Below are 18,324 nucleotides of genomic sequence, written 5' to 3' on the forward strand. Positions count from 1 at the left end.
TAGCACTAACACTCTAACATTATTTGTAAAAATCTCTTTGTGTAAGCTAGTGCTCTTTTTAATATGGAAAATATTTTCAATAAAAACATAGTAATAATGAATGTCTTCTACTTAACTGATTGTTTAATGTAAAGATTTTACATAAATACATATGTTCTCAGTAAATTGTACAATATACCTCACTTGAAAAAAATCCAAAACTACAAGTCAAAAAATTAATGTAAACGTAACCTTTCCTAGAAAATTTAGAAGTGTAAACCCTTCAATGCATCCAAAGAAGTGAGCTGTAGCCCACGAAAGCTTATGCTGAAATAAATTTGTTAGTCTCTAAGGTGCCACAAGTACTCCTGTTCTTTTTGCGGATACAGACTAACACGGCTGCTACTCTGAAAACTAAATACTTAGTTTCTCTAACCATTCTTTTTTAACATTCTAAGCAATTTAAATTTAAAAAAGTACTCTACCTGCTGCTGTCTATGATGTAAATGAGCAAACTTCCACAGTGGGATATCTCTGGCCATCGATAATATGATATTTACTGCTTTGTTTACCACATTCTGAAAAGAGCAGAATATTCACCTTAAACATAAAGATCAGTCCTCGCTAAAAAAAAACCAGCCTGATTAATAGCAAAGTTGAAAAACGCACCTCTCATCTTTACATTCTTCCACTTAGCAATGCTATATTCTAATAAGTGCTATATTATAGGGCACCCCAAAGAATTCATATACTTTGAGAAAGGAAAGGGGTGTTCCATAATGTCCTATCCACACAGCACAAAGTTAAACCTGTTTAAAAAAATCATCTAACTTAAACATGGATTAAACCACATACTAATAATCCTTACACTTCTACATGCCTTTCATCCAAGGATTTTAAAGAGCTTTACAAACATTAATTATACCTCACAGCACATTGTTGTTTAATTATTATATTATACCCTGTTTAAAGAGGAATAAACAGAGGCAGTTAAGAGAATTAATTTACTCTTATTTTACAATCATCATAGAGTGCCTTTATACATTTATTTAGTCTAGTTACATACATTTGTAGCTGTACAAATGATGGCATCATACAAACCTTTCTATCTACAGTATTTAAATTTACTTTTTATTATCTGACTTCTTGTTCCCAGACCACACAGGCTGCAAATTAAATCTGACTGAGAATTCGAAGATTGATTTAGGGAGTGGCAGATCAAAATGTTGCTAGGCTGCCAGTTACATTATAACCAATTGCTTTTGGAATCAGTGTAAAGTGATTCACGTAGCAGTTGATTTTAAGTATGAGCTTAAGTGTTTTGCTGAAATAAAATGGGATTACTCATATGCTTAAACCTAAGAACGTTCTTAAGTGCTTCACTAAATCAGAGCCTCATTGTGTGGCAACTGAGATATAGCTGTTTTCACACTTATATGGTCACTGAATATTCTTCAGGAGTTTTAAGTAATGGGCGCAGCCGGAGCTTTTACTGATTGCTTTGAATTCAACTTTTTTGGTTTGCACACCCTCTTTGAAAAGTTTTCCTTTTTAAAGTAGAGGATTATAGATGAAAGGTGTTAAGTTTCCAGTAGAATTATTGTTTTTATTGGCTAGAATAATATCTTGATTGATGGCTCCAGTTTTCTAATTTCTCAAGATACCATCTTGTGTACCATTGATTTTTTTTTAAATGTCCTATTTTTCTCAGTTCTATTCTTATCGGAGGTTAAATAGACACACCTTATTTAAAAAAAAACTTATAAGTATGTGATACCAAGAATGATTGTGATATGCATTTATTTTTGTTGATGTTACCTGAATATCATCAAGACTTGGCCTCAAGACAACATTGGGAATGGCCAATTGAATTTCAGCTTTGAATAACGGAACTCTTTGATCTTTTATGAACTTGGTCATCTGATATTTAGAGTTGAGAACATGTAAGCGACGCCTTAAAGCAGCTAAAGAAATCCTGGTGCCTAGATAAACAGAACATTTTAGAAAAATTATAGTTGCGACCACAAGTTCAGAATTTTTTAAAATATTATAAAAATGTGTCATATAATTAAAAAAATAAAAGTAAGCATAGTTTAAAATGAAAAACCTACATTTGACTAGAGAGTCGGTATTTTTCTGACAAAGCTGCCCCATCAGGTTATAGTAACTACAGGACAGACATTCCTGGCAGCGTGTTTTCTGTTTCATATCAAGATGTCCACAGGCAAATGAATCCTGAAAAGTCACAGTGAAACAGCAAACACAAAATAAAAAGGCTCCAAATAATTCATATTTCATAAATGAAATATAAGCGGCTTAAGAAATGCTTCATAATTATTTACATTTTAGATCTTACCTGCAGATTGCTTTTGTCTTCCAGTTTCAATCTGTGCTTCAGAATGTCTATCAATTCATACATGGAACGTTCCACTTGCTGGCTTTGTCTACAAAGGAATGTTATGGATTTCAGAATATAACCACCCACAAAAGAAATGGGGATGCCCAAAAGAGAAGAAAGCCTACTACCACTCTGGTTTTCAGAACACACTATATTAAAGGGTGAATGCAGAAATACACCCCAACTGTTCAGTTTGTTTCTACTGCCTGGATGTACTGTAAAATAACCAATGGATGTTAAAGTATCCTGGGATATTTTCAGCATCCTATTTTGAAGACTGCAGTATATCCAATACAACTAGATCTCCTGGATTCTTTGACGAGGATCAGGGTTTTTTTCCAGCTTTGGTGAGCAATCATAGACATACATTTCACTCAGGTTGGGCTTATCAGGATGATACAGCAAGCTAACCTAATGTACACAGCAAACCATACAAAAATTATAGTAGGCTAGAAGAGAAGCAGCCTTTCATCATTCTGACATGCAAAGCACACTTAGATGTGTCTCAGTGGAACACAACTGAACAAGTATTACATGATAATGTAAAAATGCAAAATATTATATGCAGCACCTAGAGAAGGAAAGAGTCTATCTTCTAGTCCTAACTCAGTTAAAGTTAGTTAACATTAAGAATCAACTTTACTTGTCATTGCATAAATAGGCTGCTCTGAAGTTTTCTAACCAAAGGAAAGGAGAGTAAATATCAGTCAAGCAAAACAGGAAAGAAATAATATAAATGCTTTATTTTTGTTGCATTTAAGATGCCTATAGATTTTGTTGTTAAAAGTTCAGAGAAAGAGTTCAGCTTGGTCCAGCAGTCTTGTTACAATAGATATTAAAAAGCTAACCATACTATTTTTAATCCTACCATTATGGACTCTACAAACCACACATGAGTAGACTTACTGAGACAGAGTTTCAGCAGCTGTAGCAGTAAGTTTTTCTGTCCTTTCCAGGAAAGCAGGTACTTCAATGGGTTCATCTTCGGGTAGAGTTACAAGAGGAGTGTCTGACATATCCTGCAGAATTCTTTCAATTCTGCATTCCAGTGTGTCAGAAGCTTCTTTGACTATATACCCCACTTCTTCTAGGGACTTATAAACTTTCTCGAGGACTAAGCAAACAGAAAATAAAATGAAAACACACAAGATATAGCACATGAAATCACTTTTTAAAAGATCATATTATATTGGAATACAAAAGACTTATCTTTCTAAATATGAATCTTAATTAATGATTACAGACTGAATTAAAAGTCTGAAACCAAAGACCTAATGGGTCTCTGTGCATCTGAATCTTCAAATAAAACTGTTTTGCAAGAAAAAGACATAATGAAATACTTAGTATTATAAAAATATTATATTAAAGAGGCCAGTATCTAATGGAAAGGATCAATAACAGTATACCAGAAATAAAAGGAATGTTACTATTGAAAAGTTATTTCATCCTTCACACATACACCTACTTTAGGAAAAAGCAGATTTGCTCCATATTCCGTCTAAACTATTCAGTGAAATTCAGTATTTCATCATTCAAATCAGCTTATGGGCAAAATTCCTCAAGGCAAGTTAGTATGTAGATTATGCCACTGAATTTCTTCTTACAAATATAAGATTGAATTTATCTGAGTCCTCTACAAGCATTGTGAGTACTAAATCAAGCCAAAGAATGGTCTCAGAGACCAGGGAGTAGAGTTTTCCTCTAACTTTTCAATCTTTTTCAAACATTCATCTTCCCAATCCTCTAATCCACAAACCATTGATTTGCAACCAAGTACTATACATATTTTTGCTTTTTAATAAGTCTTTTGTATTTTTTCATAATGAAGAAGAGGAAAAATAAAATCACATAAAAATACATTCAGTGCAATCACTGCACTATGTCCCTTCAGAACCATACAGTGGTCATCATTAAAAAGCCATAGTTTATCAACACAGTGGTATTGGAATTGCCAAAATTATTTCCCATTCTAAGTAAAAAGGAATTGCTCGGGTATCTGATTTACCAAAATGTGGTAACAGTGGGAAAACTGATATTTTTAATGGAAAATACTGAACAAGAAAACTATCATATTTAACATGAACATCTCTTGTTAACAGACAGTTATTGAGTACACAAGCAAAAGTGAACTATTGTGTGTGTTGACCGTAAAAAAAAACCTATTTAACTTATTTATTTTGGAATCCAGAACCAAGATAAGGGTTAACCTTCACTACTGAAAAGATTGGACAAATGAGTCAGTCCATTAACTACACAGCATACATTTAAATTAAACAGTCCTAAACCCCTTTGCCCCTTGTTGCTCAAGCTCTACTTTAGGATGAATCCTATGTAATGATCCACATCTGAACAATTTTGGGATATTCTGGATGTGTTTTAGGAATCCCACTTCTATTTTTAATTGGATGTTATTAAACCGAACATGGTTCCTTCCCCATTGGCGTGGGGTGGAGGTACGGAATGGTCTTGGAGCCCATGCACTGGACTGACATTCTGGAGATCCGGGTTCAACTCCTACCTCTCTTACAGATTTCAGCAATTTGCCTAACCTCTGCATCTCAGTCATTCATCTGTACAATGCATATATTGATATTTCCCTACCTCACTGGAGTATTATGAGGATAAATTCATTCATGTCTGTAGGGTGCCCAGACACAAGTGATGAGTACCATATAAGTACCTAGAGATATAGATGCTGAGTGTAATCGGGTAGCCCCCTTACAGGTAGTGATGTCTTGGGGTCAGCCCACCCACCCCCATCACCTGGCATGGCCCTTTAAGATTTGGGGACATTTTGATGTATGCAAAGACCTAGGAAATAAGAAGGTTTGAGAGAGAGGAAGATGCCCCAGGAATCATAGTGTTTGGGAGCAAGTCATTTACTGTTTCTTTAAGGATCTAGAATTGGGACCCCTGCAGAGTGGATGGGGCAAGGTTCCCCTTTCACTCAACCAATTGAGGATGAGCTGTAAGGAAGAGGACCAGCATATATGCTGTCTCCTTCCTCAGAGCATGGCAGACACCAAGGGAAGGCTGTTTGCTGAATCTTCTGAGCCTGCGGACTGAGCAGGGATGCTGGAACCATTTGTATGATGGGGGCACTGAGAGCCATTGAACCAAACTATAAACCCTGTATATGCTGGAAATCACTTCAAGCAGCAGCAACCCCGGTACCCCTAGTTCCAGCACCTATGCGACTGAATGCAATACACCTGCAGAGCAACAAGGGGGCATGCTGAAGGGCAGCACCCGATGACATCGAGCAATTCACAATTGCCACTCTGCAAAGGTACAAAACCTGAAAGTGACAAGTACTTTTAACTCTCATTTAAATCAATTGGAGTTGACTGCACTCAGCATATCACAAATGAAAATCAGAGTTGGCAGGATGAGGCCTTTAATCGGCTAGCAGGGGGTACTATTAAAGTGGCATATCCTGCTTGCTGATTTTGAGGTCCAAAATTGTCCTAAGAATAGCTCAGGATGGCAGAATTCTAGTAAAGAGATTCTGTAGTGTGAGAAATGGGAAGGAAAGAATTAAAATGATCTAATAAATATTGAAATAAAAGATGCACTTTATAAGAACCAGTGCAAAATGTACTGGATAATTAATGCTTTGGAAAACCCCTATTTAACTTCTACCAAACTAGGCACAAAAAGAAAGCATTTCAGCCTCACTCAAGAAAAGCATGCACCTCCAGGAAAGATTCCAATCCCCATCTCTAGTTCCTTAGAGCCGCAGGAAGGCCAGCAGCAGCCACCTGCATACCCCTGCTATAACTACTAGCTCAACAGACCAGGACTGCCCAGAGGGGGGTGGCAAGTGGGGCAATTTGCCCCAGGCGCCCCCATGAGAATATAGTATCCTATAGTATTGCAACTTTTTTTAATGGAAGGGGCCCCCCAAATTGCTTTGCCCCGGGCCCCCTGAATCCTCCGGACAGCCCTGCAACAGACACACCAAAAAGCTGCCACAAAGGAAGCTGACCCAAAGAACCACACGGACCACTTCATCTGAAAGCATCAGTAAAAAACTATGTTCCAAATATTCAAACTGTAAGGTTTTAAGAGGGCAGTCACTGGATTAACATCCTTCGGGTAGTGAGGTGGGAGTTAATAACAAATGTTTAATTTTAATTATATTTGCAATATCTTTCTTAATAAATGATAATATGTTACTGTACCAACCAGTACCAAAAAATCCTTTGAGCTGAGATTGTAAAACAAAGCATGCTGCTGTTTAAGTGTTATCTTGTAGTTTACATTTTAAAAAACAAAAGTAAAGCCATATTCCAATCTGTCTCAACTGAAAAATGATCCACAAGCATAGCCTGTTGGCTTCTTGTAGAACTGCAACATACTAATTCCTCCTAATGCCTTTACATTTATGCATTTGGATCACTCATTACTGTATTACTACCCAGATTCATGCTCTTTGAGGCAAGGCTTGTGTGTCACTCTAGGTTTGTTCAGTGCGTGGTACGTTCTGAGCACTTACATTTAATTTTTTTAAATGACTATTTGGATAGAAACCTCCATGTCCTGAGTAGATAACTTAATGGCTAGAAACCTGGACAATGATATTTGAAGATTCTCAGCCTACGTTAAAAACATTTTAAATAAAAAATGAGACCTTCTCTTCTGATAGTACACTCCCACCCCGATTTCAAATTTGTGCCTCCCATGTTGTAATCATCTCCCTCAACTAAATGGGCCAGCCCATGAGCATTCTTTTCACAGAGAAATAATATCATAATAAAGGCATGTGATAAACTAAGCTTCCTTAGGTGGTAAATCAGTTAAAAGAAAGATCAAAATAATGCTAATGGGGTGAATGAAGCAAACTTATAAAAACACACAAATTGTTACTCCAATTTTAAAAATGAAACTTGGACAGTTAGTTTAAACTCAGTACATGAAGATACACCTCTATCCCGCTATAACGCGACCCGATATAACACGGGTTCACATATAGCGTGGTAGCAGCAGCCTCCGGTGGCGCTTTAAAGAGTCTGGGGCTCCGGCTGCTGCAGGGAGCCCAGAGTCCTGCCGCCACTACCTTGGGGCTGCAGCAGCGGGGCTCGGCCAGCAATTTAAAGGGCCCGGGCTCCTCGTAGCGGCTGGAGCCTGGAGCTCTTTAAATCACCGCCGGAGCCCTGCCGCTGCTACCCCAGGGCTGCGGCAGCAGGGCTCACTGGCGATTTAAAGGGCCCAGGGCTCCGGCTGCTGCGGGGAGCCTCAGGCTCTTTAAATCACCACTGCAGCCCTGCCACCGCTACCCTGATATAACGCGGTCATGGGGAGCCAAAAACCCCTACCACGTTATAGGTGAAACGCTGTTATATCGGGGTAGAGTGTACATACAATTAAAATGGGATGAGACTGTATAATAAGTAGTTTACATAAATATACACGAATTGCCAGGTACTCACTAAAAACTTGTGAGAAAACAAGAAATTTGAGGCCCTGGAGAATCTATATTGCCAATAAAGGATTGTGTATGGCAGCTGTATACTCTCAAGTAACTCCATTCACGTCACTGGAACTTCAGTGAAATTACTCTGGATTAATAGTGGTGTAATTAAGAGCAGAATTTGATCTATATATTTGAACTGTTTATAACACTTTCTAATTATTTTCCAAAAGGCTCCTAAGTCTCTTTTGAAAATGGGAATTAGGCTGCTACGTCACAGACAGAGGGATGGATCCTGAATCGATCTGGTGAAACTGTTTGGGATTTGTTTGTTTTATATTTGAATTTTGAGTCATTTTTAGTTTTCATTTACCCAGGAATGGTCAGCGATCACATGGGTGCCAAAGGCTTCAGTGGTGCAATACGATTGCCAGAGATGGACATACACAGAACATCCAACCAGACCGTCTTAAGGATGTAGCAAGAGATCAATACTTGATCTGAAAGAAGGCTACGTCCCTTTGAGATTTGCCATGATGATGATAATAAGAAGAACATAAGAACAGCCACAGTGGGTCAGACCAATGGTTCATCTAGCCCAATATCCAGTTTTCTGACAATGGCCAGAGCCAGATGCTTCAGAGGGAATTCTGAGTGATCCAGCCCCTGTCATGTAGCCCCAGCTTCTGGCTAGTTGGAGGTTTAGGAACACCTAAAGCATGGGGTTGTGTCTCTAACCATCTTGGCTAATAGACATTGATGCACCTATCCTGCATGAAAGTATCCAATTCTTTTTTTAACCTAGCTGTACTTTGGCCTTCAGAACATCCCATGGCAACAAGTTCTACAGGTTGACTGTGCATTGTGCGAAGAGGTACTTTTGTTTGCTTTAAACCTGCTGCCTAATCATTTCACCAGGTGACCCCTAGTTCTTGCGTTAGGTGAAGAGGTAAATAACACTGCACTATTCACTTTCTCTACACCAGTCATGATTTATAGACCACTATCATATCCCTCCTTAATCATCTCTCTTCTAAACTGAAATGTCCCAGTCTTTTTAATCTCTCCTCATATGGAAGCTGTTCCATACTCCTAATAATTTTTGTTACCCTTCTCTGCATCTTTTTCAATTCTACTGTATATTTTTGAGGTGGGGTGACCAGAACTGTTTGCAGTATTGAATGTGTGAATGTACTATGGATGTATATAGTGACATTTTGATATTTTCTGTTTTACTATCTATCCCTTTCCTAATGGTTCCTGACATTCTGTTAGCTTTTTTTTAACTGCCACTACACATTGAGCACATGTTTTCAGAGCACTATCCAGAATGACTTCAAGATCTCTTTCTTGAGTGGTAACAGTTAATTTAGATCCCAGCATTTTGTATGTATAGTTGGGGTTATGTTTTCCAATGTACATTACTTTGCATTTATCAACACTGAATTTCACCTGCCATTTTGTTGCCCAGTCAGTTTAGTGAAATCCCTTTAAAAAGAACAGGAGTACTTGTGGCACCTTAGAGACTAACAAATTTATTTCAGCATAAGCTTTCGTGGGCTACAGCTCACTTCTTCGGATGCATAGAATGGAACACACAGACAGGAGCTATTTAATACATATAGAGAGCATGAAAAGGTGGATGCATACGTCCACCTTTTCATGTTCTCTGTATGTATAAATATCTCCTGTCTGTGTGTTCCATTCTATGCATCCGAAGAAGTGAGCTGTAGCCCACGAAAGCTTATGCTGAAATAAATTTGTTAGTCTCTAAGGTGCCACAAGTACTCCTGTTCTTTTTGCGGATACAGACTAACACGGCTGCTACTCTGAAACCTGAAATCCCTTTGTAACTCATCGCACTCAGCTTTGGACTTATTCGATTAATTTTGAATCATCTGCAAATTTTGCCACATTCATTTATGAATATGATGAACGGCACAGGTCCCTGTACAGGTCCTTAAGGGACCCTGCTATTTACCTCTCTCCACTGAAACCTTTTATTCACATTGTAAATTAAAGTTCACACACTGTGCATGTGTCATAAACAGATAGTTAAGGGTTAAGGTCTGTTTTACCTGTAAAGGGTTAACATGTAGTACCTGGTGACCACCTGACCAGAGGACCAATCAGAGATAAGATTTTTTCAAATCTCTGTGGAGGGAAGCCTTTGTCTGTGTGAGAACTGTTTTTGGATCTAACAGAGGACAGTCATGTCTCCAAGTTCTCCTGGAGTAGTTTCTACTAATTAATAGTGAGTATTAATTAGAAAGGCAAATTAGTCTTATGATTTGATTTCTACATTTGCAATTGTGTGTTTGCTAAAGGAAATGCTTTATTCCTGTTTGCTGATTTTGCTTTGACTGAGAAAGGGGGGAGGGGGAATTCTCTCCAGAGATTGATAAGGTTATCCCCTATGAGTGTCCAGCTTGGGCTCATAGAGATTCTGTACTTTCTTTTTGTTCTCTTAATAAATTCTTTTCTATTAAGGACTTGTTTGGTCTTTCCTTGGGTGGATTCTCAGGGAAAGAGAAGGGGGAGGTATCCCTCTGTAGTTAGATCCCAGTATCTCTCCTAGGAAAAGGGAGGGGGGAGGAAGCAGGGGGAATGGTTTGTTTCTCCTGGGTGTAAGAACTCCATGGAGTTGGGGCTCTTGGAATCCCCTAGGATTTTGGGGAAGGACTGTGTCTCAATCCACATTTCTTGATTGAGTGGTGGCAGCTTACTAGATCTAAACTAGGATTTTAGTTTAGAGGAAAACCAAGTCAGGTCCCCATCTTTGAACCCACAAGCTCAAAGTGGGGGTGAGACCTAGGACATGGTGGCAGAATACATGCGGGTCCCCATCTTTGAACCCACAAGCTCAAAGTGGGGGTGAGATCCCATGACAGCATGTAATCTGGATAGATGGGGCAGGCACATCCAGGCAGGACATATAAAATTTCCACCACAACCTACAATTTCCTGTCAGGTTGTTACCTACAATGGTGACTGTTTCATGGGCAGTGGTTTACGGACAAAATATTCTCCTTCAGCAGCTGTACTGCAAACCCTACAGATTTGTACTCCCCTCCCAAATCATGCAACTGCTATATGTTTAAATAAACATTAAATTAATAAACAAAAAATTCATTGGGAAGCCATTAGGGTTGCTATACATATAAAAGATACATGACACAAATCTACATAAAAAAGGAAATGAAAAGTTAAGACACACAGTAATATGTATACTCTTCTCCTTCACCCACAGGCACATGCCTTAACGCTACCACCACTACCATACATCACAGAACACACACCACAGCCTTAACTTTGCCCCCTAGAGATCCAAAACTCCTATCACACCCTTTAATTGCCCTTCTACACACAACCCTTTACCAAACTACCTTCTCCCAACACAAACTACTCTCCAAACATCCAGTGATGGGAGGAATCCTTTAGCAGACAGCTGTGTGCGGAGAGGGAGAAGGGGGATCTGAATGAAGGTCACAGCACCTGCACTTTGGAGCATTGTAGTTGTGGCAATGGTAGGGTCTGTCCTTACTATTATTAATTATTATTATCATTATATTACCACAGATGGATTTTAAAACCTGGATTTATGTTATAATGGGTGGTGCCCAACTGTACTGATTTATTGGTATGGATGTCTGGGATCTACATCTTTTTATTTAGTATTCCAATCTACCCAGATTTACTTTGAATGCTGTACAGATAACAATGTATGAATAACAGTAATGTCAGCAAATTAAAATATTTTTAAAAATTTCTTGCTGACTATTTTTGTATAAGACAAGACTCACATGGTACAAGCAATAATTTTTTTTCTACAAGCTTGTATCCCTGACAGCTTTATTTTGAACAATAATCCCTCTTTCTATGTAAATAGTATGGCGCAGATTGTGACTGGCCTTTCCATAGATGCATGGCTGTGTTTGAGCAAGGGGTTTTCCTCCCTCCCTTCTGAGCCCTGCAAAAGGGTCAGGGACAGTTGCAGTTCATCTGTTTAAGGAAGAACAGGGACAGCTCCCTTCAGGCAACATTGGGTATGCACACATCACCTCAGAGAAGGTTGGAAGAAGTCAGGGCAATGGCTCCATCCCTTATCCACACTGACCCTGCTTTCCTGGATGCTCAGGAAGGGACAGTACTTCCCTGAGGAACAATCATTGACCGAGTCCCTGCAGAGCCATGAGGCAAAGCACCACCCCTATTCATGTCTGTGCCTACCTAGCACAATCCATATAAATATAACTAAAATGTCATCACATTTACAATCAAACAAATGTAAAATATTTTAGTCTGTGTACATGTACACCATCCATCACTCACAACATGTAAAAGTAGATTGGAAAAAACTACAGAGTGCACTGCAGAGAACCATGTTCTACTGACAGTGGGACGTACTGAAAGACCTAATAGGTCCTTCCATCTGCAAACACTATGACTCTATGATTTGCATAGAAATAACAAAGATCCATACATTTGTCAATGTTTGGAGAAGTCCATGATAATTGTGTCAGGCCTGGAGTGAGGGCTTCCTCAATTTGCTCCATAAAAGGTTTCATCAGTGGCTCCAGAATAGCAGGAATTCCATTTACAAACTTCTTGTAATCAATCAAAAGATCCTGAAGTCTGCAAGATACAATCGTATTTTTTTAAGGCTAGCAATCATTTTTGTATTTCCTTCCATTTATTTAAAATGCACATCAGTCTGGGCACATCTGCAATATTAATTAATAAAAATCCATCTATTTTGGACCAACATCCAAAACTAGAAACTCTTCCTAACTTACTCAAACTAAGACTCTCAATAATAACAACAAAACAAAAATCCTTACAGACACTTTACACATCATCAGGGAGAAGGAAATGGCACGTCTTTAAAAAAAAATCCTATGTAATTTACCTTTATTACTAGTGTGACACATTGAGGGGGTGGGAGCTCCATCTTGTTTTGTAAATGGCATTTTGACTGTAACTTTCATTCTGGGGTGTGACCCTCATAGGTGCCGACCCCATGAGTGCTCCAGGGCTTGAGCACCCATGGAAAAAAACTAGTGGGTACTTAGCACCCACCGGCAGCCAGCTCCCCCTCTTCCTTCCCATTACTTCCCATCTGCCACCCAACTCTGCCAATCAACTCTTCTCTCTCCCTCCCAGTACGTCCCACCCACCGCTATCAGCTGTTTCGCAGTGTGCAGGAGATGCTGGGGGGAGGGGGAGGAGTGGGGAGAGGGCACACTTGGCGGAGGCGGCTGAACTGGGTGAAGAGGAGGGGCAGGAAGAGGCGGGCAGAGGTGGGGGCAGGGCCTGGGGCAGAGCGGGGGTTTGAGCACCCCCAGGGCCCAGAGGAAGCCGGCACCTGTGGTGACCCTCATGTGGTATTGCAATCTCCTTTGTGAAAAAGGCATCCATTTTGGAGTGAGGGCTTGACACCAAGTGGCATGTCTAACTAGTCTGAGAAACCAGCACAAAGCAATCTAGGGCCATCAACATGGAATGAGTCTTCCCTAGTAGAACTAGGGGTTTTCTATCCATAGGGCCTTTGACTTTGATTCTCTACACAGAAGCCAACGGAGGTGGGGCTGGAGTCAGGAACTTCTCCAGTGAAAGCACAAAGGTAACCAAGAGGGACAGAGTTTTACAAGGTGGCTGCTTCTCAGAGCACGAGGCTAGAACTCCATAACACGGGGGGGGGGGGCGGCGGGAGGAAAGGCTAAGGGGGCAGCCTAAGGATGCTGACCAAACCCAGGACTCCCAGGGGGGTGAGATCAGACTTGGGAAGCTGCATTCAGGATTTTATTGTGTTTCAAAGATGTGTAACTATGAAAAGTGACTAGTCACTACTCAAATGCAGGGAGCTTAGAAGCACATGGGCTACAGCAGTTCGGTCCACTCACAACAGATAGTATCAGTCCCAAGAGGGAAACTGGGCCAGACTGTGCTAACAAGTAACTGGCATAACATAACCTACGGGCAGGACACTGAATAATATGCACAGGGGGGCATTCAAATGGCTACAAAATAACCCTATTTCTTAAACTGCCACATAATTGTTCTCCAGAATCTCAGCCTTTACGGTTGCAAAGAAAACTTTAAAAATGAAAATAATGTTTAGGTTTAGCACTGATACATGAGCATCTGCCTGAGTTTGCTGTCAACCTGAAACAATCCTGGCCCAACAAGAGCTTTGCCATTGACTTCAGTGGAGCCAGGTTTTCATCCACTAGACTGCCCCTATATTAATCTCTGTGTGTGTTAACTCTGTGGACTAATGAGGACAATTTAAATGGGAGCACTGTTACTTATTTAACTACTGATTGCTTAAGCAAAAACATCCAGCTGTGGTGCTTATCCATCAGTGACAGATGAAGCACCAGATACTGGGGCAAGATAACTAGCTGCTGTCAAAGAATAGGGAATTCAAATCTCCAAGGAAATGTAAAGATGCCTCTGTTCCAGCCCAAAAGAGGAAGGGTAAGAACAGATGCATCCCCTCTCCAATGAAAAAGTTTCCACAGCCTCTTGAGTGCGAAAAACAAAAAGTGTCCGTTATACCTTGTTGGATATCAAAAGGGGAGGTTACTGATCTTTAACTGCAGGTTCTTTGAGCTGTGTGGTCCCTGTCCATATTCCACAGTGGGCTACACATGCGCGCCATGCGCCCAGAGCCGGAGAATTTGAAAGTAGTGTCCGTTGGTCCGCGCATGTGCCCTGCTTCACTCATGCCTCCATCTGATGGGATAAAGGATGGGGCAGACTGACTGCCTCTCCAGTTCCTTCTCTACCATGACTCAGATAAGATCTGAAGCAGAGGGGAGGGAGGGTGGGTAGTGGAATGAGATAGGGACCACACATCTCGAAGAATCTCCACTTCTTCGAGTGATGGTCCCTATTGTATTCCACTGAGAGTGACTGACAAGCAGTACCTAAGTAGGGGTAGGTCTATACTTACTGTGCAGGTCGACGTGGAGAGTTCGACTTCTCGGAGTTCAAACTATCGCGTCTAATCAAGACGCGATAGTTCGAACTCCCCACGCGCTCCGGTCGACTCCGGAACTCCACCACCGCGAACGGCGGTGGCGGAGTCGACCTTGGAGCCGCGGACTTCGTTCCCGCGGCGTCTGGACTGGTGAGTAGCCCGAACTAAGGTACTTCGACTTCAGCTACGCTATTCGCGTAGCTGAAGTCACGTACCTTAGTTCGACACCCCCCCCCCCCACCTTAGTGTAGACCAGGCCTAGGAGGGGATGCGAGGATATAAATGGCAGAGCTGAGCGGAGTACCGCTGTCCCAAGGAGGCATCAGCAGAGGAGTCCTGCACCAGGGCATAAATGTCTAGCAAACATGTGAATGGAACCCCACATGGCTGCTTTACAGATGTCAAGGAGGGGCACCTTCTGAAATGATGCCATAATTGTTGCTTGTGGTGTGGTGGAATAACCTCTTACCCCAAGGAGGTTGGGGCAGAGGAAGATTCGATAGCGGATCAAGTATAATGCAGCCAGAGATCTATCTGGAGATTCTCTGAGTGGAGAAGGTGTGCCCCATAATTCTTTCTGCTATGGCAAGAAATAGTCTCAAGGATTTCCTGACTGGCTTTGTTCTTTGTGGGTAAAAGGCCAGGCCTGCCAAACACTGAGTCTTCATTCCTTTGCAGAAGGGTGTGATTTTGGAAAGAACACAAGTAAGTGAATTGATTGGTTAAGGTGAAATTCTGAGACTACTTTAAGAGTGAATTTGAGGTATAGATGCACAGAAACCTTATCCTTATCAATATAGTACAAAAAGGATCTGCCATCAGCACTGCAAGCTCGCCAATCCTTCTAGCTGAGGTGACAGCTACAAGAAAAGCAACCTTCATAGAAAAGAGAGCATGAAGCAAGAAGCTAAAGGTTCTAAAGGGGGCCTATGAGTACTGAGAGAACAAGGTTTATGTCCCACTGGGTGGCAGTCTTCTGAATAGATAGGAAAGTTCTGATTAGGCCTTTCCAGAATCTATTGGTCAGTGGATGTGCAAAGACCGGGCAGCCATGAGAAAGTGGATGGTATGCACTGATTGCTGCCAAATGGTCTTGCAAGGAGCTGACGGACAAGCCTGATGTCTTCAAAGATAGAATATAGTCTAAGATGAGGGGAATAACTGCAGTTTCTGGGAGAATGCCTCTTTGATGTACCCAAGAAGAAAAGCGCTTCCATTTAGCTAGGTAACATCTTGTACTAGAGTCCTTTCTACTGTTCGAAAGGACGTCTCGCACAGCCGTGGAGCATGACTGTTTTAAGAATGATGCCAAATATCAAGCCCTAAGACATAGAGGACGCAGATCGGAGTGCTTGATCTTGCCGTTCCACTAGGTCAGGAGTTCAGGAAACGTTGGGAGGAGGACTAGTGTTCAGGATGACATGCATAGGAGGTCGGGAAACAAAAACTGTCTGGGCTAAAGGGGGGCAATCAGGACGAGCTGTGCCCTGTCCTGCTGGATTTTGCGTAGGAGTGGTAGCAGAGGGAAGGCAGAGCTGAACTGGTCCAACCAAGAAAGAAGTAGAGTGGAGGGCAGCTCTGGAGTCCTTCAGGGTCTGGAGGGACTCATCAGTCTTTTGGTTGAAAAGCTGTGATTCATTGAAGGGGAGGTCCTCAATGACATTCTGGGCCTCTCTAGGGAACCCTTACACATGCAGCCATGACTCCCTGTGAATGACGATGGCAGTAGCCATAGTTCTGGAGGAAATATCCGCGGCATCAACTGAGGATTGGAGAACGGTCTTGGCTATCACTTTGCCTTCATCTATCAGAGCTGGGAAATGAGCTCTGTCCTGCTGCGAAAGGCTGTCAGTAAATTCCACAAACTTGGCGTAGTTGAGGAAATCGTATTTAGCCAGTAGTGCCTGGTAATTGGCTATCCTGAACTGGAGGCTGGATGCTGAGAAGACCTTTCTCCCCAACAGATCCAAATGTTTACCCTCTTTATCAGGAGTAGAAGACCAGGCCCTTTCAGAAATGGCTTGGACTACCATTGAGTTGGGAATGGGGTGAGAAAACAAAAATTCCACTCCTTTGGTTGCCACATAGTAATGCTTCTCTGTCCTTTTCAGGGAGTGCAGGTGGCAGGGGTGTGCTAAACTGTCCCAGTTGGCTCCAGTATGGCTTCATTAATGGGAAGAACTATTTTGTTGGGTCCAGATGTATGGAGAATATCTCTGAGTTTTTGCTGGGAGTCCTACACTTCTTCAAGACGAATCTGAGGTTCTACAGCAACTCTGCGAAGAAGGTCCTGGAACTATCTGAAGTCACTGGCGGGTGAGGAGAGAGATGTAGGAGTCACTGCCTTGTCTGGAGACGACGACAACAGTCTTACTGGTTCCAGTGGAATGGAAGTTTCTGGTATGTAATGTTCCTTCTCCTCTTCTGTCATATCCGGGTGCATATCTGAGTGTTCCTTTAGAGAGGAGGCAAGTGGTAGTGACTCCCTAACAAATCGGGTCGACTCTGTAGGCGAGAACTGGTTCCAAGATCCTCCATATGGCCAGTAGGAAAGGTCAATAGGTGGTCGCAGGGGCTCCCATGACATGGGGTACATCAACAGCTCTGAGTTCGATGAGGCAGAGGTTGGCCCCAAACCAGTGCAGATCTTTTGGGTGGCAGAGGATACATAGGATAGGGGGAAAAGGTTCATCGAGTGGTTCAGAATCTCCCGATTAAGAGAAGGTTGATTCTGGTTCCAGTGGCAGTACTGTCGGAGCTGTCAGAGGGAAGATATTCCCTGTATGGATGGGGTCAAACTCCTTCCAGCTGTCAACTCCCTCAGTGGTGTTATTATCTCTCTGGAGATGGAGGGGCCCCAATAAGGAAGGGAATTCCAGATCCAGGACAGCAAAAATGTCCTGCGGAGCAGTAATGGATTCAGATCTCTCTGGTGTGAGAGGGGTTCTACTTGTTCGAGCCACTGGAGGCGGCAAGGAAGACAGTGCCCGAAGTTGGTGATGATTGGACTTTGTCAGTACTGATGAATTCTGGGGGTTTGGGGGTGCCAAGGATAACGGTACCAACTGATCACGGTCTGGTACCAATGTCGCCCAATACTTATGAATTTTCTTGTCATGCCTCTTGGACTTCAGATGTACTAAGTCCTCATGGGCTGAGCTGATGGGCTTACTTAGAGACAAATCCGATTTCTTTTAAGTGGATTTAGAGGAAGACTTAGTCTTATGCTTATAAGCATGGGGGGAGGGATAGCTCAGTAGTTTGAGCATTGGCCTGCTAAACCCAGTGTTGTGAGTTCAATCCTTGAGAGGGCCACTTAGGGATCTGGGGCAAAAATTGGTCCTGCTAGTGAAGGTAGGGGGCTGGACTTGATGACCTTTCAAGGTCCCTTCCAGTTCTAGGAAATTGGTATATCTTTCTTTTCTTTTCTTCCTGGATTCCTGACAAGATCCTGCCAGAGGGCCTGGGGGTGGGGGGGTAGATTGGCAGATTGATTGGCACCTAGCTGCAATGTCAGCTTCCCTGAGGCCGTACAGGCAGCACTGGTGG

General features: G+C 41.8%; 1 protein-coding gene across 1 annotated transcript in view; it reads right to left on the bottom strand.

Moving 5' to 3' along the window:
* The window catches only part of LOC123364581 (dynein axonemal heavy chain 5-like), a 317,201-nt gene that overhangs the window by 226,601 nt on the left and 72,276 nt on the right, over positions 1-18,324 (bottom strand). Inside the window, exons 23-28 of the mRNA XM_045006814.1 lie at positions 12,274-12,425; positions 3,284-3,491; positions 2,336-2,423; positions 2,091-2,214; positions 1,798-1,961; positions 465-557 (exon numbers count right to left, since the gene is read on the bottom strand). Of these exons, the coding sequence (XP_044862749.1) occupies positions 465-557; positions 1,798-1,961; positions 2,091-2,214; positions 2,336-2,423; positions 3,284-3,491; positions 12,274-12,425 (829 nt within the window). The remainder of the gene's footprint in view (positions 1-464; positions 558-1,797; positions 1,962-2,090; positions 2,215-2,335; positions 2,424-3,283; positions 3,492-12,273; positions 12,426-18,324) is intronic.

Source organism: Mauremys mutica, chromosome 2 (assembly GCF_020497125.1).
Source record: "Mauremys mutica isolate MM-2020 ecotype Southern chromosome 2, ASM2049712v1, whole genome shotgun sequence".
Taxonomy (NCBI): domain Eukaryota; kingdom Metazoa; phylum Chordata; order Testudines; family Geoemydidae; genus Mauremys; species Mauremys mutica.